The following is a 23,433-nucleotide window of genomic DNA, read 5'->3' as shown; positions in this document are numbered from 1 at the left end:
AATCATGCATTTGTTAGGAATCATCCACTTCTGTATTGGAATAAAGCTAGAAAAACGGGTGGGGCTGCGTTTACTAAAGGTCATGAAGGGGACAGATGACTTCACAGAGCCTGCCCAGGGACCTGCGCACTGCACATGCTGCGCCCAGCCTTGCTCTCGAGAGGAGGTCTCCAGCACGACTGCACTGAGTGACATTCATCTCCTTCAGATCAAGTTCCAAGTTTAAACAGCAGCAGCGGCTGGGGACGGTGGCCTAACTCCGCGGCCTGGGAGTGGAAAGGAGCCGCACTGACACGTGGTTCTGTGTCTGGCGAGTACTGTCTGGGGCACCAGACACACTGAACACCTTACTTAACCTCTCTGGACTCTGTGCGTATCTGCGAACAGGGCAGACACCACTGCCTGGTATGACCGACAAAACTGAGAAAACCCCTGCAGATTGGCACATCAACTTCAAGTCTGACTCAACAGGGTTTGGCCAGCCCGTTAATCCTAAAATACCGTCCTCTAGGATTATTAATGCAGGTGGAACTATACTACCACTCATAAAAACATTACCCTAGTATCTGGAAATAAATATCAAAATATGCAAGTTATCCAAATGACTCAACGGTATTCACTCTAAAAGACAAAGCGAATCCATCCTCCAGGAGACTTCCTTACCTGGACAGCACTGCGCCTGCCCTTCTGTTGTAATCAGCGATGCTCCAGGTGTTAAATGCTTCCAAGTGAACTTGCTTGGAAAACAATTAAAAATAGAAGACTGTCTCTACACAGAAAATATTTTTAAATGCCACAAAAATGCTTTAAATGTTTGTTGAAAAATAATACAGTCTACAAAGATAGCCATGCGTTATGTTCAGCCTTCCTTCACATGAATAAATGAAGCAACGAATGACGCCTAGCCCCACATACAACTTCTCCATCTCCTCAACAGCTCTGAGAAGGCAAGCGGCTCTTCATACTATAACTATCCGCACACACCGAGTGGGTCTTTAACACCATGAGCCAACACTACCACACCAACATTTAAAGGTAAAGGATAATGCTAGAATATTTAACTGTATAAACAGACATTAACCATTGTTAGGTCTGCTATCAACTGGCCAGATGAATCACATTCATGGGAAATTAGCTCTCCTGGTGTGCCGTAAATCAACGCCCAACTGTAACACATAACGACAACCTACAGTGACACAAGGGATAAGGCATTCATTTATTCATTCTATGATGAACCCCAGGATTTTAATTAAGTAGGACAGGATAAGAAAGGAGAAACATTTACTCATCTGACACTGACCTGGAATCGTATCAGACAAGAAACAGCAAATCACAGATGGACTTCGGAAATCATCCTGGTCAGTTAGCACTATGCCAAAAAAAACTCTAGTGATCATCAGCGAGAATGCTTACTGACTGCTATAAGAGAAAATATGGAAGAAAACCAGTTTTCCTGATGGGCAGTGTTTACTAGGAAATAAATGGGTTTCCTTCCAGGACATAAAGCAAAATAATAATCTCCTGGTTAAAATTTTAAAACATACATCACTCAAAACAGAAACCAAAATCGAATATTAAGATATGAACACTAAACCCAACCTCCTAAAAACAGAAGATCTAGGGGTGGTGGTGGCACATGTCTGTAATTCAAGTACTCTGGAGTCTGAGGCAGGAGGACTATTACAAGCTTGAGGCTAACCTGGACTATATCATGAGATCCTATCTCAAAACCAAAACAAAACTGAAAAGACACACATAAACAAGTACACTACAGTCTGGATGGAAATCAGGCAATAATTTTAAGGAGAAATACAAAAGATTTTATAAATCCACACCAAGAGCTCACAATTACCTTAACAGGCAAAGAAAATCAAAGAACTTTTCAAAGGGAAAAAGGATTTAAAAAATAAAATTCCTAAAGAAGAAAGTGCTTTAAAGAAGAAATGCTAAGTAAATTACTCAAGAATAACTACCTAGTAACTATGAAATGATTACCGATAACTATCAAAGACATTAAGACACATTTATTTAATGTACAGCATTTTAAAATTCTAATTCCATCCAAATTGAACAGCTCATTTCCTCCGAGACCTATAAGAGAACTGAACAGTAAAAAGAAGAGTAAGTGAGGAAAATAAAAACTCAGACAAGAACGGAAGCTCAGGACTGGATTCACAGCACGCAACTGTGTCCCCAAATCCAGAAGGCCCATCCTCAGCATGACCATCTGCTGACATCATCTTCAAGTCAGTGATCATTTCTGAACAAGGCCTATGTTGGCTTTTTCACTGGGCTTGCAAATTATGAAGCTAGTTCTGTATAAGGTGACATAAAAAGATACATGGACAGATACTGAGTAGATGGCTCATCCACAGAGACATGCCCTGCTAGTCATCTCTACTAGGCGCCCATTTCAGACTCATCACCCCCACAATAACATGACCCCACTGAGAGAAATCAAACCTAAGCCCCTTCATCTCCCGTCCTCTTCCTTCTCTTTCCCCTTATTCTCAAGGACCCTACTACACCAAGGAGATAAATTCTGAAGAATCAGTAAAGCAAAGCTCTAATAGTGTAGTTCTGAGAGTATGGTCCAAAAGGACCCCAAAAGTCCACCCAACTCTTTCAGGGAGTTTACAAAGTATTGTTATCCTAATACTAAGATATCACTTGCCTTTTGCACTATACTAACCTGTGCCAATGTACAAAAACAAAGCTAGGTAATGGGTTTGAATCCTTAGTACACCAAGCCAGTGGTGTCCTCCGCAATGAGCAACTGCTGTACCAAGGTGTGTCTGGATCGTTCACAGAGAAGAGATGCCAGGGTCACTTCAGAGGGTCCTCGATAGAGCAGGAACCATTCCTAATCCTATTCCCTCTCAAGCCTTTAGGAAAAAGGGAAGACACCCACAGAAGTATAACAGCCCAAGGGAATGACACACTGTTACTTGAGTTCTGGGTGAGTGCTAGCCACTTTTTCATAGGACTTGATTTTTACGTGAAAAAGCTAACAACCAGCTATGATTACTCAGACTTGGCTGCCCAGCAGATAGCACCCTCCCTCTGTCCTCTCCCTCCCTCCCTTTTCCCTTCCTCCCTCAGCACTCTGTTGCTAAGGACTGAACCCCATGCATCTGAAGCACATGCCTCACCACCAAGCTAAATCTTGACCTGTTTTGTTTTTTCCTTAAAAGAGAAGAAAATGACTTTTCTTTTTGAAGGAAAATAGTGATGGGCTTTACTTTTGCTTGCTAACGAGAAATAAAGATTTCAGGGAAATACCTGGGGTTGGGGAGATAGCTCAGTGGAATAAGTGCTTGCCTGGCAAGCACAAGGTCCTCAGTTTGATCCCTGGTACCACAAAAAAAAAAAAAAGGAAATACCTGAATTCTGGAAAAGCTGTATCTAACACAAGGAGTGTGAACAGTTTCTGGGAATGAGGACCCTTTTTAAAAGAAAACTTGTGTTGATACAAGCAGATGTGAATTGTAGACTGGACAATGTTCCAACATTCAGACGCCTACTTAACTTGATGACCAACACATATTATAAAATCACGCATAACTACAGACATCACTCAGCTTGCAAGTAAGACCAATGGGTTTTAATTAAAATTCACTGGGCCGGGGAGATGGCTCAGTAGAATAAGTGCTTGCCTGGCAAGCACAAGGCCCTGAGTTCAATCCCTGGTTCCGCCAAAAAAATAAAAAATAAAATTCACTGACATGGTTTTGTGTTGTTGTTGTTGTTTTATGTATTTAGTACAGAGTCTACAGGGTCTCACCATGTATTCTGGACTCTTGGTGATTCTCCTGTTTTCAGCCTCCCAAGTGCTGGGATTATAGGCTCACACCATCACACCCAGTCTCAGTGTGCCCCGGGGGGAGGGCTGGCACAGCACACCAGGGATTGAAAAAGCAGGTGCTTTAGGTTTTATGTTTCTAATTGCAACTAATGTTTATGAAACCACCACTTCTCAGATTGTAGTACTGTAAGCCAAAGAATACCCACAATTCTGTGTTGTGTTGGTTTGGTTTTTTGAGACAGGGTCTTGCTATGTAGTTCAGGCTGGCCTTTAACTCACAATGATCCTCCTGCCTCCGCTTCCACAGCACTGGGGCTACAGATGTATACCACCACACCCAGCAACTATATTTTTTAAATTTTTTCTAAATAGAAAAAGATCAGATTTTCTTCATTTACTTGAACCAGAAGAACACAACGTAATAAAATTAACATAGATAACCGTATTAGAATCCACTTGTCATCTCTTAGCACAAGTATTAAATATACTGGCCAAAGTATAAAATACTATCACTCCTTATAATTTTTTGTTTTCAAAATAGCTATTTTACATCAAAAGAATTTTGATGATGTGTTATGAGCATATTACTATGTTAAGTCAATGAATGACTACATGTTCTAAATTTTACCAATCTAAATCTTTTTTTTTTTTTTTTGGCTGGTTCAACCCACTCTGGGGATTGGGCCTGGTGTGGCATACACTGCTGGGGATCAATGTGCAGTCCCTGCATGCATGCCTAAGCAGGCCACTTTAGACTGCTAAGCTATCTCACCGGCCCCAACCATTCTGTTTTTAATATGGTAAATAATGACACAGAGAGGAGACAACCAACCTCTCCCTTCTTAAAGAACACAGTGAATGTCCACATAATTCATCTGCACAAAGGTTATTCTTGTCCTAGTCTAACCCAAACTAGGATTAGAAGCGCTACACCTCAGACAGAAGCGCATACCAGAGAGAAATACAGAAACACAAGCTCTCAAGCGCTCAGCAGCACCGAGAGTGTCACGGCTGCAAGCCCGCCATGTGCCACGTTTGGGGGGACATGGTATTTCCTGAGTTAATACAAAGTATCCTTCTAAAGGGTTTCCTCAGTATTTAAAATACAGCTTCTTTAAGGTTTGGTTTTACTTTTAACAAAGCAATGGACAGGGTAGAAATGAACTGATAATAATCGGTGACAAGGAAATGTTACACATGGAGATTTTCTTTATGTTCTCGTAGACCCACCAGATGCATTCTGGGTTAAGCCAACTCCCCAGGCTACTGGTGATCCTTGCTGCCCACCCCCCCACACACACACACACACAAAGAGCAAGGCAACGTGCGGATTCTCTCAAATCCTTCCCCTGAGTTACTCTACCATCTACCGCTCACCAAGCCCACAGTCCTAGGACAGAGCTTGTCCCGCGGGTGTCTCATCACTTGTCCAGAGCCAGCATCCTGCACTGAGCATGTACCCTCCCACCACACCTTCAGCCACAGAGCAGGGAGGAAGGTTCAAGGGAGGCAGAGAGGGGACCTGAAACCCGGAGTCCGGAAGGAATTGCTCCAGTACAAACAATTGCTCGTTAAAGGCGTTGCCTTCCGGGGCCGGGGAGATGGCTCAGTAGAATAAGCGCTTCCCTGGCAAGTGCAAGGGCCTGAGTTCAATCCCCGGTTCCACCAAAAAAAAAAAAAGTGTTGCCCTCCTACAGGTATTTTTAGCCTATGTGAAATCTCAGTGAGTGCAAAGACTGTTAGGTAGCCCTGTGAGAGGGGTATACTCCAGCCAGTGCAAAGGTTACTTACTACTGATGCACTCAGCACTACCAAACCACACAACCTGAAGGTGGCTGAGGGGCAAGCTCAGTACATGGGAATTTATTTTTGGCCAAGAAAAATCACTGAATCATGCACTTTGAATAATTGAGTTTTATAAAATGTAAATTATATCCCAATAAGATATTAAAAAATAAGATAAAGTTTACTCTTAATCAGTTCTTAGTAAAAACCAGTTTGCTACTGAGATAAAATAAATAAAGAGTAAATTTACAGGAGAATAAGGAGGGAGGTTTTATACATTTAAATATGCAGAACATTTATCAGGTATTTTTTAATTGTTAATATAAATTATTAAAATATTCTTTTCAAAAATGATATCAAATCTAACATCAATACATTTTAGTAAATCCTAGAATTTCATCCCAAGGTCAAAAAAATATTTTCTAGCTATTATGAATATTTTCAGCCCTGGATCCAAAACCAAAAGAATATTTTTAATCATTCAGTATTTCAACAAATACCTGGGAGGCTAAACAGGAGGATCGCTGTGAGTTCAAGACCAGCCTAGGCTACAAAGTGAGCTCAAGGCTAGCTTGAACTGCATAGTGAGATCCTGTCTGAAAAAGACAGAAAAAAAAGAAATATTTCAACAAGAAAAATAGACAATTTCAAATTATATTAAGGTAAACAGATCAATTCTGCACTAGTAAGAAACAGATTGGAATATCAAAGCTGATCTTTCCAAAGAGATACGTTTTTCAAATCGCCATGTAACTATGGAACCTCTCTTGATGGGGAAGAAAAAAGAAAAATCACATGGTAAGAATTGAGGGTCAGAGACAGAGCCCAGCAGCACAGTACCTGCCTGGCAAGCGCAAGGTCCTGAGTTAGATCCTTAATTAAAGAGGTGGATCAGGGGAGAGACAGTAGACAATGGAAAGGACCTTTGCTGCTGCCACCAAAAGCTAAACTGTAGCCAAGTGTATGGGAAACGTGCACCGGCGCACAGCTGCCTGTTCACAAAGAAGGGGAAGATGGCCCAATCTTTGCGACACAGTGCTAGAAACACATGTGACTGGCACACACCATGTTGCCACTCTCCATCCCTAACACAACCAAAGACAGACCTGGCAATGCCATCAACATAAGCCTTCCTTCCACACAGAGTGAAAGAACAGTGGATTGCCGGCCCAGGGCGTGTGCAGAGCAGATGTGTAGTTTAAAAGAGACCACCAGCACCCAAAGCCGAGGGTGAACAGTTGTGCATCCCACGCACAGAAGTTCGCACAAATGTTTGCTGCACCCTGTCTCGGTCTCTCTGGGGTCCTGGCAGTCCTCGGAAAACGTTCCCCTTCCAACAGAGCTTCTGAGGCTGTGCCGCTCTCACCCCATCACTCTGAGCAGCTGAGCCCACAGTGCAGAATGGCTCCCCAGGACACAAAGGTCTCTCAGCAGCACTGGGCCTGGGGCCCCTGTACCCCCGTGGTGGATCTGGTACCCACCCAACCAGCCCTCCACCTCCATTGTATTTAGCTGTGCACCCTGCAAGACCACCAGGTCAACCAGGGCAAGATTCCGTCATCAGAATCTAGAACAGACCTGGGGAAAGATGAGTACTTAATAAACATCTGACAAGTCAGTAGAAATATATAAATTAATATTGAGTTTTCTGTGCATGATACAAGAAAAATGACCCATTTTCTAAAACCCCATCCTACTGTAATTCACACAGACACTCCTAATAACACCACTTAAGACAAATGTTTCAGGCTCATTTAAACAATCAAATACTTATTAATTTTCATTTTAAAAGCATGAAAATGTTAAAATAACTAAGGTATTTCTACTATGTAATAATAACTTGAATGCATGAAGGCAAATTTATCCTTAAATATCATATGAACAAAATATATCAGGTAAGATATGAACTGATGTCCTCAACATTCTTTTTTTTTTTAAGTTTTTTTTTTTATCATTGGTACATTTTATTTTATTTATTTATTTTTAAACATTTATTTATTTGTGTGTGTGTGTGTGTGTGTGTGTGTGTGTGTGTGGCCAGCTCAGCCCACCAGGGGGCAGGGCTGGCTGGCATGTGGTGCTGGGGGATCGAACCGTGGTCCCTGTGCTTTGGCCAAGCTTGTTCTAAGTAGGTGCTTTAGACCACTGAGCCATCTCACCAGCCCCTCAACATTCTAACTTACTAGATATACAAGGAGACTGCACATCATAAATATTACTCCCAAATTAAAGAGACTCCAAAAACCCTTATAGTAAATCAGAAAGCAAAGCCATGATATGAGTGAAAATACCACCTCTTTCTAATTTAGTACTATATTAAGCCAAAAAATTTAATACCAAATAAAGGTATATAATCACAGAAATGAAATGCTGTAATTTTAAAAAAACTAAACAGTTTGACACTAACCAAGATCTATTTAAGAAACTCTTAACTGCAGAAAACAACAAATCTCAAAAAATAAGGGCTGGTGGTATAGCTCAGCGGACTAAGCATCTGCTTAGGTAAGCGCAGGGGCCAGGGTTCGCTCTCTGGCACCCCATGCCACACCGGCCCTGCCCCCATGCGCACTGAGCAGATGATGGAGTCCAGGCGTGGTGGCGCACACCTGTGATCCCAGCAGTAGGGAGGCAGAAAACAGGAGGATCACTACGAGTCTGAGCTATATAGTGAGACCCTGCACAAAAAAGAAAAAAAAAAAGTTTGAGGAAATAGATGTTCACCCTAATTTAATTATTACACAATATACACATGTATAAAACCTCATAAATAATGATTTTTAAATGTTAAAACATGGGAAAGCTTCAAAACTCCACCTTGGAGTTACATATATCCTAGGAGTAGATATAGCCATTGTAAGAATAAGGAACTTGTTTTATATAAATATCCTTATTTTAAAAGCCTCATATATGAACCATTCTTATTACACTGATGTCAGAGTATTAAATCCACTGTACTCAATTTATAGTATGTTAATTTTATACAGTATCTTCTGTTAGTTCTGTATATCCCCAATCAAGAACTTTAAACCTACTGAAAACATCCATATATGTATTTATTAAGCAGTACTCTGAAGTATATATTTCCATGCTAGAAAATGACAACTAATAAACTGTTGGGTAGGTATTATTTCAGACAACTGATGGGTTTTCATTATTTCAAAAATTTTACATTGAGTGTAATTTGTGAGTATGTTACCTCCTGTATTCAAATCCTCCTAACTTCTGTTTGTCTAAAGTGAGAGCTTCGCGGGGACATAGTAAGAACAGAGTAGGGCCTCAACCAAAGTCTTAAATCAAGAGAGCATTTTAATTTTCCAAGGGCTGGGGAGAAGGCTCAAGGGCTGGGGAGATGGCTCAATAGAATAAGTGCTTCCCTGGTAAGCACAAGAGCCTGAGTTCAATCCCTGGTTCTGCAAAAAAAATAAATAAATAAAAACTTCTCAAAAAAAAAAAAAAAAAAGAAATAAATAAATAAATAAATAAACTTTAGGGTCCAGGAGATGGCTCAGTAGAATAAGTGCTTCCCTGACAATGCAAGGGCCTGAGTTCAATTCCCGGTTTCACCCAAAAAAAAAAAAAAAAAAAAAGTAATAAATAAATTTTCCAGCCAGCCTAGGAAGACCAGAAGTACCTGAGACATTCATGTGAACACACAGGCTCCATGTCTGGACAGGACAAGTTTTTTTCTACTTTCAGTGTGAAGTCTCTACTACCATTTCTGCTCTTTCCAAACCAGGACAAGGAAAGAGCTGCTTTTCATGCATGTGAAGGGAAGAATAAAAGACACTGGAAGTGGAATCCTAGGGCTCCTCACTTGGACCAGGTACAACTCAAAAGTGGCCCTTCCTCCCCCTTCTGGGTTTGGATTACAGAGTGCACACTTCCCGAACCACACAGACTTTCCAGAGAGGACCTGAAATGATGGTAATACCAAGAAGGCTTTTTTGTCTACCCTGCCCCAACCTGGAGACATGTAAACTACTGCTTGTCCGGCTCTCAAGCCGGTATCCTCAGTGACTGACTCCAATCTTCCGAGCCTCTTCTACCACTGGAAGACTGGCAATTCCACCACATTCTGTGTTTTGGGCCTTCTTGAATACATCTGCAACCTCCACTCACCAAAAAGTAAACAGTGCTAATGTAGGCCCTCTCCAATCTTCCCTTCTCATTGCATTTTGAAGGCTTATTCTCTCTGCAGACCACGCATACTTGCCTTGAAAAATGTCCTGAAACACTGTTCAGGCTATGTGAGATTCCACCTTTCTGAAGAACGCTATTATCAATTTTAAAATACTGTCACTCATCTAATTTTACAAAGAGTACATAAGGTAACACCATAGTATTATTTTAAATAAAAAGTAGACAGCAATTTTCCATGCCAAAAAGGATCAATCATATAGTAATCTTTTAAAATAATATTTATAAAATATACTCTTTCTAGATCCAAGCTCAAAACATTGATGTCAGTATAATTTTATATTAGAAAATATACAATTATCAGATCTAAGAATTAAACTTTTAGGTGGCCAGCTAGCTCAGTCGGTAGAGCATGAGACTCTTAAGAATTAAACTTTTTTTTTTTTTTTTTTTTTTTGGCAGAACCGGGGATTGAACTCAGGCCCTTGTGCTTGCTAGGCTATACTGAGCTATGTCCCCCAGCCCCTAAACTTTTTTTAAATTTACCACATGCTATCAGGGCTTCTGAAAAACAGTATGGTAACCACGATATTTGTGGAATATAGGCACATACTCTCTTGTGCAGAACATAGTATCCCCTATTTTAATCTGAAAAATTATACAAACAGCTCATGATTTTACAAAAGACTACCATATTTGTCAAATATATATTAATGACAGATTTCCTCAATGTGAAAAAAAAATGATCTTATCTTGTATCATAAAACATTGGTAGTTAATCAAGTACTTTCCAGAGACAAATCAGTTTTTATCCCTTAACTCCAAATTCCCTGACACCCAAATTTGATCTAATTCCAAAGGACTAACACCGAAAAAGCACCGATCAGGTATTCTGACTTGAAACAATAAGCAAGGACAGTATTGGCCTCACATTTAAAATACAGACTGAAGCAAAAGCATGAAATCTGGTTAAAAGGTGCAAATAAGAACGTAACATTTTAAATTCCTGTCTTCTTTTTTACTAAGTCCCCTTTTCTAAAATGTGTCCGTGAATTCCCAACGTGCTCTCACACTGGGATTCCTAAACTGTAGTAAGTGTGCACCTACAGTATTTTAAAAGTAAACTTCTTCTCAATTTCCCATAAACTTTCCTACAGCAAGCAGTAAAATTCCATGGTTCGCCTTGTTTTTTTCTATTTGTGTGCAAGTTAGTGAAGAGTAATGCTCCATTCATTCTAAGCAACAGGTTACACTGATGCTCTATCTTCAAAAAAGGCAGCAAGCCATCTAAGAACAGTACAGACCAAGCAACCCTCTAAAACTTGAGGCCTTCGTAGCTCAAAGAAGCTACCTTGATACCATAATGTTAAGTGAAAAAATCAGAGATACAAGCTTAAAAATGACACAAATTCTCTTATATGAGAACATAAAATATAAGAGCAAAATAAAAGATAAGAGGAGAACTTTTTCAAATGGAAAGGGAAACAGAAAAAGGGGGAAGGGAGCAAGGAAAATAGGATTTTAAAAAAAGAACTGAAGAAAAAAGTGAGACTGAAGCTTTTGCACAAGGGACTGGGCAGGGAGAAATGGGAGGGGTGAGGGTGAAAAGGAGTGGAGGCGCACCGCACAACAAAAGCTGCACAGCCATCTCGCCAGCCTGCACCAGGCCACTCGGCTCTCCAAGTCTGAGGCCATACTAAACGAGGAAAGAACACTGAAGAGCAAGGGCAAGCAAAACACACCATATATTATACGCTCATTAGTCACAATGCAAGTACACAAATAAACTTAGGTTAGTGTCAGGAGACCACACATAAATTACAATACCTGAGATTTAGTGCATTCCTTTGAGCCACATGAAATGAGTGCCATAAAAAGAGGAAAGGAAAAGATGAATGTTACCAGACATGCCACATTACATTGCATCTGCCGAAATGAAGGCGAGTCAACACTAGGTTAAGAGTGACTGTGCAGGGCTGGCCGCACGTGCAGTGCTCTCCAGCTTTCTGGCCAAGCGCCTGCAACCACCTTAAATCACCTAAGTATGCTCCTACACTCTTCAAATGAACTTTCTACCCTCAGCTTCACCCTATACACAATTTCTCATAACATTTCTGCTAAGTATTACAAAAAGACAACGCTAATGGTGAATAATTTTCATTTAATTATTTTACCATAGGGTGTTTAAAATACAAAATAAAATTATGTATTTAGGTAAAATAATAAAATGTATACAAAATTTGCACCTCCAAAAGAATGATTCAATACTTTGAATTACAACTGCGTTGCCCCCAATCTCAATTCATTAGTTAAAATTAATACCAATATGTCACATCATCAATGAGTAATCAAGTTTTCATCCTAGCACTAAATTATGCCTAAAAGTTCTGTTGACCAAATAATGTACTGTCAAAATCCCTTAATAAAAACTCTTGTAGCAATACAAAATACTGTTCATCTTTTAAAACAGAGCATGACAGTGGAAGCACACTGAGAAAGCCAATCAGTAGTGGGAGGGGCAGGTGGGGTAATGCTAGAAAATGACCCTCCCACATCAGTGTGACAGATTTGAGGATGAAGTTGATCCAATCAACTTTAACAATAAATTTTAAGTAACATAATACTCCCTCAGTATCTCAGTTTGAAAACTAATTAGGAAAAATAATTCCAAAGCAGAAGCATATCAATAGTAGGCCAAAATATTATAGGTTATTTGCACTATTAATATGAACAACTCTTTCAGTAAACATTTCCTTCTTCTTCCATAATGCTAAATTAACACTAAAAATATACCTTCTTTAATGGACAATAGTAACAAAAAAATCTTTCATGGGTTTCTCTTTTCTTAAATACCAAGTTCAAGAGACCAACAAAGCTGTCTTTGTGATGAGCAAAGAGCAGCCCTTTCCAAATGAGCTCAATGAAATGATTCAACTGTGAGAGTCATATTCACTTAAAACACTGCACAGGGAACACAGAGGTGGGCAGGTCTGCTGTGGTCAGAATCAGTCAATGTTTACACAAAGAGCTCTCTAGGAAAAACAATATACAAAGAGTTGGTATTAGATTAAAGTTAACTAACAACAGTCATTTTTAAGCCTACTATTTTCTTTCTTTTTTTTTTTTTTTTTTTTTTTTTTTTTTTAGGACAGGATGTACAGGCTGTACAGGGTCTCACTGTGTAGATCAGACTCGTAGTGATCCTCCTGTTTACAGCCTCCCAAGTACTGGGATTACAGTTCACCACCACGCCCAGTCTCATCTCACTGTGCCCCGGAAGTGGGGGCCACAGGCCAGGGGATCGAACTCCCAGCCCCCGCGTTTGCCTAAGCAGGTGCTTTAATCCACTAGGCTATTTGGCTGACAGAGTCTACTATTTTCAATGTTTCTTGCATTTATATTTATTTTCAGAGAGAAAAGAAAAAAACTGAAAAATATAAAGTAAGTACTCCTACCTACTTTTATTGTATGGTGTATTTATTTTAAAATTAATTTTACATATAGTAACCATTCATGGAATATATAGGATAGCTTATTTCTCACAGTACTTATTATTCAAAGGAGTGGGGACAGGCGAGATAGCCAGCGGTCTAAAGCACCTTAGGCAAGCTGAGGCAGATGCAGGGACCGCAATTGCATCCCTCACACCACATGCCACACCAGCCCCGCACTCAGGGTGGGCTAATAAGCTGGCCAAAAAATAAAAAAATGAAACAAAGGAATCAGGAAAATAAGGCTCTTAACTGACTTTATGAAGGTCATACACAAAACACTTTGTTAGCTATGTCTTGGTTTCTTCAAATACAGAAAGAAATTTATCAAAACTTCATTAAGTGGCAATCAAGCAGATTACAGCATGTAAGGAGCTCTGAATCAATTAGAAATATTTCAGAGACTCTTCACACTGAAATCTTAAAATCTCCCCTTCAGAGCTGGCCAAGGTGACACACACCAGCAATCCTGGCACTTTAGGAATCTGTGGCAGGAGGACAGCAAGTTCAGGGCTAGCCTGGGTAACCCACTGAGACTGTCTCAGAAATACAAAAAATAATATAAAATTTTCAAAGGGCCGAGAATGTAGCTCTGTGTGGAGGTGCTGGGGTCATTCCCCATGGCAGGAGACAGGGCAAAATCACTTTAAACTCTTTATCTCAACTGACCACATTTTGAACTCTTAGATAATACTTGCACAGTACTATGAAAAATAACATGTAATTTTTAAATACCTAGTCTTCAATTAAAAACCCCATACAGTACTGGGAGAGGGTTCATGAGAGGAAGCTAAAATTCCGTATTAAAGACAGACAACTTAAAATATACCAATACTCACTGTACATACTTATTCCAAAGCTGATCTTCAGGGAATATTTTAGGAAATAAAGAGGTAAACAGTCTTTGACCTCTCATTTCAATGCTTTCTAAAAACTATTCATATCATGTGCTTCCAGAAAAATCTACATTTTGTTTATCATACAAAATTAGTCATCAAAAATGAAAATATTAAATGTCTTTTCATCAAACTTTCAAAAAATAAAACAAATAAAAATATTATACACTTAACTTACCGTATGATAGCCTCTAGGCAAGGGTGGTTTGCCCATAGGGTAAGGGTCCACAGTGTCAATAATTGTTTGTCTTTCACCTTTCTGGTTGATTTTTCTAAATCTCCTTCGAGACTGTCTATGAGAGGCTTGGCGCTGAAAATATTCTTCATTTTCATCCATATAATCCACCTGAAATACAATTTCCAAGACACTTCATTCTCCAAACGTAAAATTCCACGAAACTATCAGACTCAGAAAGAAAATTATAGGAGTCCACACATTCACTGCAAACACACTGGCAGACAAGCTAACTAGACACACATCAAGGATCTCTGAACTTCTCTGAAACAAGTTGGCTTTGAGTAACTTCGCTTTTACAAAGAGGCATTTTCAGTTTCACTCAGTACAATATGGGGAACTCTTGAATTTCCTGTAGTTTCAAAGGGGATGGATATTTTCAGTAGTTTCTGTACTGATTTATTAGTAAAAAGATCTCATGGGACACTTTACCACACATTATGAAAGCAGTCACCCCACACATGTGCGCGCGTACACACACACACACACACACACACACACACACACACACACATATTTGATGTATTTGACTGAATGTGTTTTTTAAAAAGTCCCAAATGGCTCAATCAGAACTGCTAACAGGATGGCTCAGGGAAAGTAAGGATTTCTCTTCCCACTTTCATTGCATATAGTTTTAGTTTCCTTTTTATTATAATACTGCTTTAAAAAAATTCCTCATTTTAAAAATTTTAAAACTCTGATGACTGGATTAATAACAAAGCTTGCATTCAGTTCTTCAGATCATAAGCCAATGCTGAAATGAGAATACTCATGTGGAGCCACTTAGCCTCCACGGCTGTGCCCACTGGGAAAGCCAGCAGCCTGTGGAGTATCAAAAAACAGTAAGTACTAAGCGAAGTCTGAAAAATCAAAACTCCTTCAGACAAATAAAAAAAAGCATTAACAGAGAACAGTGTTTAGAATGTTTTAGGAAACTTTTGACAACTCCTATCTGCCCACATTTTTTCCCAATACTAAATCTTTAGTCATCACCATCCTACTTTTTCATTTAAGAATACATTTTGTGAAATTTTATAAAACCCTTCAGTAGTTTTGATGAGGAAGTTCTTATTTCTGACAGAATTCCTTTCCAGCATCTCTGGGGAAACCCCAAATTGTCTCTGAAGATAATCAGAGCTGTTCAACAAATACTTTCTCAAGTGTGAATAAAAAGATTCCACTGTCTTATTCAGCTACCATTTCTTTTACACAACAGTTTCCTTCCCAGAGAGGCTGCTGGGTGAGGAACAGAGAGAATATCAGCATCAACCCAACATCTGAGCTGTGAACCCTGCATCTTATTTTTGTCACTGATTTTTTAAAAACAAGGTTCATATTATTGCATCTTAAAACTACATCTTTAAAAAAAGAGCATGTTTATAGAGCAAAAAAGACAACAGATTTTTTAAAATTTGACTAAAAATAATGCCTATTTCATTCAGTATTATATACAATATCTTAATGTATTTTTAAATCTCAACTGAAATATAAAGATTAACAATGCAATAATCAACTCAGTACTCTGTAGCTTTCTTTCAATTGCATAAAGAAATTCAAGTGATATCCTTATATTAATGCTTGAATACCTACCACTGTGATTCATTCAAACTAACTCAAGTTTCCCAATAAATACTAAGAGAACTGAGAGCCTACAATTCAAAGAGCCATGCACAGTCCAGTTAAATGGCACCATCATGGTTCAGTTTCAAAGTCTGAGCACTGAGGTCCCCATCCCTCTCAACCCTCTCGTGTCCACACTAACTGATTATACTCGACTAGAAACTCAAGTTTATAGTGCAAGGCTAGGACATAGGTCTAATGTATACATGCCTCATCTTAAAAAAAAAAAAATGTAGCCACTACACATTGTTTGAGAAAGCACCATTACTTCACACAATTTTCAGGAGAGGAGAGTCTTTACAGAAATATCTTACCACAATCATTTCAGAAGGCTCCAGCACAATGCACTCACAGCCCCGCCGAAAGCTTCCTGCAGAACGCTTGCCAAAACTAGAAAGGGGGGAAAAATCAGCTAAAGACAACCTCAGAGATTTAAAAAATATAAATTTAAGTCAGTCTTCTAGATAAAGATGTATTTTTAAAATTATAGAAAGCATACACTGTCTTTAGTCATTCCTAACATAAAAAACAAGGAAATTCTCAAATTCTTGTTTCAGTCATGTATTTCTCTGGAAAATTCCATGACAATATTTTTAAATTAGTAATGTAGTAAAGGAGAACAAGCATGAATGTGTTTTGTGTTGGTTTATTTTCAATCATTCTGAGTTTTAAGTTTTAGAATACTCCGACAGTGATGGGAAATGCCCCAAAGACAAACTATAAAAATATCGCAAGTATGAAACAGAAGTCATTCTCTTTCACAATTCACTTTTGCTCAAGTTAAGCATTTCTTTCACCTAAAATGTGTAGGGTTTGTTTTTTTGTTTTTGTTTTTGTTTTGTTTTGTTTTTAAAGTTTCAAATCAACTTGCTCTAAATGTTTTAGGGGAAAGGTACATGAAGGCAGTTTTTTCTTCAACATGAAGTGCCTCCCGATGTGTCCCACAAGCCGTCCCTGGCTCCTCCCGCAGCTCACGGAGGGAGCTCAGACACAGCTGCTCTGCTGGATGTGGCCTTCTCTGGCTGCTAGCCCAGGAGGACCCTGGGGCACCCATGTAACCCTGCCTGGCTGGCTCCCTGCTGCCTGCCTGCCTGCCTGCCCCGCGGTCATTCACCATGCCACAAACTCTCTGTTGGCCACCCAGGAAAAAAGTATGGCAGATTTAGTCTTGAGGGGGTGGGACCTTGGGGAATAATAACTATGTTGCTAATTTGGATTTCAACATATTTTATGTATGCATTCAGTAAAATTTTAAAGAAACTTATCTTTAAGAGAAAAAACTTCTTCCAAAGAGCTATTTTAACTGAGCATTTTCTATGGGAATTCTTGTTCATTCTATAAACGTACTGATACAGTGGCACAAAATGTTTCACATATCAGAAATGACATTACAACCAAAAAGTCACTGAAGAGGAATAAAACAGAAGGCCTGGGGACATGGCTCAATGACATGAGCATCTGCCTGGCAAGCGCAAGGTGCTGAGTTCAATCCCTAATATCCCGCCCCCTGCCTCAAAAAAAGGGAATAAAACAGGAAAACTAATGTTCTCTATCTATCATTTGTGTTCTTTGGCAAAGAACCTTCACCGCTTTATACACTAAATTATTATAATAATAATAATAATTACAAATTATTCATTTATACATTTACCAGTTACATTTAGTCATCTTTTGTCTATCTTTTCCTGCTCAAAACTACTTCTATAAAAATCAAAACAAACATAAGCAACATATTTGAAAAACTTTGGAAATATTCATATATTCGGCTGGTATGATGGCACACCCCTGAAATCCCAGTACTCTGGGAAGCTGAGGCGTTAGGATCCCAAGTTGAGCCCACCTTGGGTACATAGTGAGATCTTGTCTCAAAAATAAAAAGGATGAGGGATGTAGTTGAGGGTGAAGATCCAGGGTTCACTGGGGGGGGGGGTCCCCAGTACCACTGAGAGAAAAAAGAATATATTCATGTATATTCATTCACACATATATATTCACACAAGTACTAGACTACAGTGCTAAAATAGAAAAGTTCTGCCAAGAAAAACATTTAAAAACATCTTGGACATTCTTTCAAATACTTCACCACTTTCTCTTTCAGTATATCTCATCTTATTAAAGAACTTTTGTACATCAAAAGAAATCACGGACAGAGTGAAAAGAAAACCCATGAAATGGGGGAAAAAAACCTGTCAACTGTTCCCCTGACAAGGGCCTTCTATCTAGAACATATAAAGAATTTTTTTTAAAAAATCAGACCCCCAAAATTCAAAGAGTCAGTCAAAAAATGGGCATCTGTGATAAATACACACTTCTCAGATGAAAAATACAAATGGCAAACACATAATAAGAAAAGAATTTCAAAATCATTGGTCATTCAAGAGATGCAAATTAAAACAACACTGAGATTCCACTGCACCTCAGATAAGAAAGGCTATCAAGAAATCAATCAAGGGGCTGGTGAGATGGCTCAGTGGTCTAAAGCACCTACTTAGAACAGGCTTAGCAAAGCACAGGGACTGCGGTTCAATCCCCCGGCCCCCCTTCCAGCCAGCCCCGCCCCCTGGTGGGCTGAGCTGGCCACACACACACACACACACACAAATAAATAAATAAATAAATAAAAAATTTTTAAAAAGAAATCAATAATAAATGTTGAGAGGCTCTGGGGGAAAAGAAACCCTTCTCTACTGTTGGTGGGAGTGCAAAGTGGTGCAACCACTGTGGAAACCAGGGTCAGATTCCTCAAAAACTAGGATTAGAGGCCCCACTGACTCAGCTCTTCCCCTCTAAGTATTTGCCCAGAAGAAATGAAAACATCATACCACAGAAATATATGACATCCATGTTTATAACAGCACAATTTATGACCGCTAAATCTTAGAAATAGCTCAAATGCCCATCAAGTGAGGAATGGATAAGAAGATGTGGTATTTGTATACAATGGACTATTACTCACCTATAAAGAAAGATAAACTCAAGGCTTTTTTAGGTAAATGGATGCAACTAGAGACCATATCATATGTGACAAATCAAGAGTTGTACATGTAAACATTGTATTGTCTCCCTAATGTAGAAGATGAGAGAATAAATAACATCCAGAAGGTATGAGAGACACTGCGAAAGGTAAATAAACGATTATACCTTAATTGTGCTACTAATTTCTGTTCATTGAAAAGAACCATCAGTGCTTATATTGTTTGATCAATCTTATATGCTTATGTCTGGTAATCTGAGCAATGACTTTAAAAACATTATGCAATATAATAACCATTGTTAATTTCCTATCATCTTGCTTTGAAATTCTGTATTTTACTGTTTTTTAATGTCTTTAAAATAAAAGGAATAGGGGGTGAGGATGTAGCTCAGCAGCATGAGCACCTGCATGGCAAGTCCAAGGTCCTGAGTTTGATTCCCAGTACTACCCCCCACAAAAAAATAAATAAAAAGAATAAGGGCCGGCCAAATAGCTCAGCAGATCAAAGCACCTGCAAGCAGGCACAGGGGCTAGAGGTTCAATCCCAGGCTTGCTGTGCCAGCCCTACCCCTGGTGCACACTGAGAGGGAAGTTGAGACCGGGTGTGGTAGTTTGAGCTCCTGGGAGGCTGTAAACAGATACATCACTATGAGTCCAATCTAGTAGTGAGACCCTGAACACCCTGTAGACCCTTCCCTAAAATATAAAAAAAGTAAAATAAAATAAAATGAGTAAGAATTTTATCTTACAAGTCACATTGATCCTTGTAAAATTAAAAGGATCTGAACTTCTAAATATCTTCCTTTTTAATACAATTAGATACAACTAAAACTCCTTAACCCTTTGATATACCTAAAAATTTGTTTTTAGTTTAGGAAATCTGCTAGTTCCAATTTAATTTTTTACAATGAGTAGTATAATTTAATGATACACTACAAACCCATGTGCATAGCAGCCAAATTCATAATACCTAAATCTTGAAAGCAACCTTATATGTCCACTAACAGATGATTAGGTAAAGACAATATGGTATTTATGCACAATGGAGTACTATTCTGCCACAAAGAAAGATAAACTTGAAACATTCATAGGAAAATGGATGCACCTTGAGACCATAATGGTAAGTGAAATAAATCAGATGCACAAGTTAAATGTCCCATGGTTTCTCTTAAATCGGAAACCCACAATACAAATATAAATAAAGAGCAAAAGAGAGATGACAGGAAGCAGGGAGCAAGTTCTGTAATCAGAAAGGAATGATTACAGAATTGGAGTGATGGGGTGGAGAGGGCAGCAGGCTGCTGGCCCACACTGTGCTTTGTGAAGTCTACTGTAAGGCCTCAGACTGGAACAGAGCATTGCATCTGGTCAGACAAATGTCCACTTCAGACAGTGGTACCAAGGAGCAGAATACAGTTACAGGCATGAACTATGTAACTCCACACAAAGAATGTAGACATTAGGTATACAATGTATACCTTGTTAAACATGTACTTAACAAAATACACTTTATTTAAAAAATTAACCTCAATGTATTAATAAAATATATGTAATTTAAAACAGAACATAAAGTTATACTAATGTACTGCCCAGTACAATCAGCAAAAATTACAATATTGTATAAACAAGATTTAAAAAATAAGACACTGCAGCTGTCTGACCTGTACAGTGGGCCCCAGGTCTGCAAGGCACGCTGGGTGCTAGGTCCATGAAATCTTGGAGCAGCAGATCATTAAGAGCAGGTTGGCCAGGGAGACGGCTCGGTGGTCTAAGTGCCTGCTTGGCAAGTACAAGGACCCAGGTTCAATCCCCAGTACCACAAGACAATTGCTATGTGCCAGCACCACACCAGCCACTGAAACTGGCTGTGGTTGTGCATGCCTATAAACCCCAGCATTGGGGAGGCTGAGACACGAGGATCACTATGAGTCCGAGCTGTGTAGTGAGACCCTACACAAAATCAATCAATCAATCTTTTTTGAAAAAGAGGTTATCTGTACAGTATCACACTACTGCCACCCATCTGATTGTTATATGACTGCTTACAACTCTACATTGAATATTTACGATTTATTGCAAAATAACATTGAAACCTAAAATCCATGTATGAGGCAGAGTGGCTACACCAGTACAGAGAACGCAATTACCAAGTGTGAGGTCCTGGGTACCATCCCCAGCAGCACAAGACAATTGATATATAAATGTAAAAGTTATGACTGTGAGAAATTTTACTCCATTAAATCATAGATCTACACAATTTTATAAACATAATGATTAAATGGAGAGCTTTTTAAATGTCATGTAAAAACCCTATACATGTTTGTGAGGGCACATAGGATTAAAAGAGGTGTTTACAAATCTTGGCAAGAGAAGGTGGCAACATTCTCATAAAGCAACTACATATGGTACTTACTTATTTTATACCTAACTATTATACTGACTCCCTACTTTGGAATTTAGGCTGTAAATCATCTTACCAATTATCTTTAGTTCAAAGTAATTACCTTTAGCTCAAAAGAATTTTACAGCTAGGAAGTTGTGCTTTGAGTTGCATTTACACTCTTATTTGGGGCATGAAAAGTTTACATCCCTAAAATGTGCTATTTAAGACAAAATTCCCAAGGGGGCCTTCCAAGACTTGAGCTTCAGCCAAAGTTGAGGTGCTCTTGAATGCCAAGAATGGTTCAAGGCCTCCGGACCACTGCAAAGCCAGGACTGACTTCCTGGGTACATAAATGGGGAGGCAAACACGAGCAAGGCATGTCAAACCCAGAACCCAGAAAGAAAGAGTGGGCGTAACAGAGCCAACGCACAGTGTGAATGCACACAACCAGGCCCTGGCAAGGACAGGGCCACAAAGCACCTCACAACACTGATTTATTCAGCTGACACCTGGAGCTAGCCACGTGGTAGGGCAGGGGAAGCAAGGGAAAGTGCCAGTTAGAAATTTATCAAGTACCCAGCACACTTCTGCCAATTCCTGGAAACAACTTATACATAAAGTTAATTAAACATAATCACTAGGTTTTACAAATGCTTGTGAGAAATTACATACAAATAAATTTAAAACTCCATTTCTAGAAAATAAGTATAAATTTTGGAAGATATTAACACAGTAAGCTGCCTATGCAATATAAGAAACAATAAACACAACCCTTAACATGATTGATACACACTAGGAAAGAATCAAAACCAAGAAGTCTACACATCCTTGTAGAAAACTAGGTAAGTATTAGGCAGGCCATGGCCTGGAAGAGCTCCTGAAGAGTGACACACAGAACCAAAATGTTCCCCTCCCCAAATCAAGGGAACCAACGAACTTTCTGGAAGACCAGAGGTATTTAATCAAATTAAAACAACATATCACTGGACATTACAGCATTTGAATGCTGGTATCACTCAAGTTTCTAAAATAATGAATTAAGGAAATTTTAAAAGTAAGCAATTAAAGAATATCTCAGGTAGCTTAGAAATATACCTTCAATCCTTGAGTGTTTCAGAAAAACCGGAAATAGGGTTTAATACTAAAGCCTGTGACCATATTCCATTCCTTGGTAACACTGTCACAAATAGACAATTGGTCCTAACAAATGCAGCATTCTTTTTATTACTATCTTATAACAGACTACATAAAGTGATACAAAGAATTAACATAATCTATCAAAATTTCAATGGGCTTCTCTACCAAAGCGGAAAATCCATATCCTCACATTCATCTGCAATTTTAAGGAGTCTTAATTAGCCCAAATAATCTTAAAATCAAAGGACACACTTTTCTACTTTAAGAATTACTACAAAGCTACAGCAATCAAAGCAATGTGCTGTGCTGGAAGGGTAGAGACTGAGGCCAAGAATGGGAGTGAGAGCCTGGGAATGAACCTGCAACCCCTGGCTCAGCACCTCTGCCAATAGCCAAAGGGCAGACCCACTGCAGCAGGAACCATGTCCATAAGTGGTGCTGCAAAGTGTTAAGCTTCTCAAGGAAAGCATGAAGCTAAATCTTCTTTCCCATCACAGACTGAGCAGACTCAAGAGGGTCCATTAACCAAACACAGAGTAAAACCACAAAGGTTGTAGAAAAAACCCACAAACCTCCATGATCTTGGATTTGGCAATGGTTTCTAAGGTGTATAGCAACAGCATGAAAGCAAAAGCAAAAACAGACAAATTAGAATCTATCAAAAATAAAACTGCATCAGAGGGCATTATCAAGAAAATGGGCAATAAAGACAAGGCAGGAGGCATTATAATTCCTGACTTGAAATTATACTACAAGCCTACTGCGATAAAATCAGCATGGTACTGGCAACAAAATAGACCTGAGGATCAATGGAATAGATTAGAAGACGCTGAAGCCCGTATGCACACACTCAGCCACCTTATCTTTGACAAAGGGGCGAAACACACTCACTGGAAGAAAGACGCCTCTTTAACAAATGGTGCTGGAAAAACTGGCTCTCTACATGCCGAAAACTCAAACTTCACCCAGG

At 39.1% G+C, this 23,433-nt stretch overlaps 1 protein-coding gene across 4 annotated transcripts in view; it reads right to left on the bottom strand.

Moving 5' to 3' along the window:
* Rapgef2 (Rap guanine nucleotide exchange factor 2) overlaps window positions 1-23,433 on the bottom strand; it is a 225,185-nt gene that overhangs the window by 84,725 nt on the left and 117,027 nt on the right. For 3 of the 4 annotated variants that reach the window (XM_023705753.1, XM_023705754.1, XM_023705755.1), the window contains 3 exons: window positions 16,284-16,359; window positions 14,293-14,460; window positions 11,555-11,572 (listed from right to left, as the gene is read on the bottom strand). In XM_023705753.1, coding sequence (XP_023561521.1) covers window positions 11,555-11,572; window positions 14,293-14,460; window positions 16,284-16,359 — 262 coding nt within the window. The remainder of the gene's footprint in view (window positions 1-11,554; window positions 11,573-14,292; window positions 14,461-16,283; window positions 16,360-23,433) is intronic. The other variant, XM_012517899.2, reaches the window with a different exon arrangement.

The sequence above is a fragment of the Octodon degus genome, unplaced genomic scaffold (genome assembly GCF_000260255.1).
Source record: "Octodon degus isolate 3935 unplaced genomic scaffold, OctDeg1.0 scaffold00228, whole genome shotgun sequence".
NCBI classification, from domain to species: Eukaryota; Metazoa; Chordata; class Mammalia; order Rodentia; family Octodontidae; genus Octodon; species Octodon degus.
The sequence above is the reverse complement of the archived record's forward strand: the minus strand, read 5'-3'. Positions and strand labels throughout refer to the sequence as shown.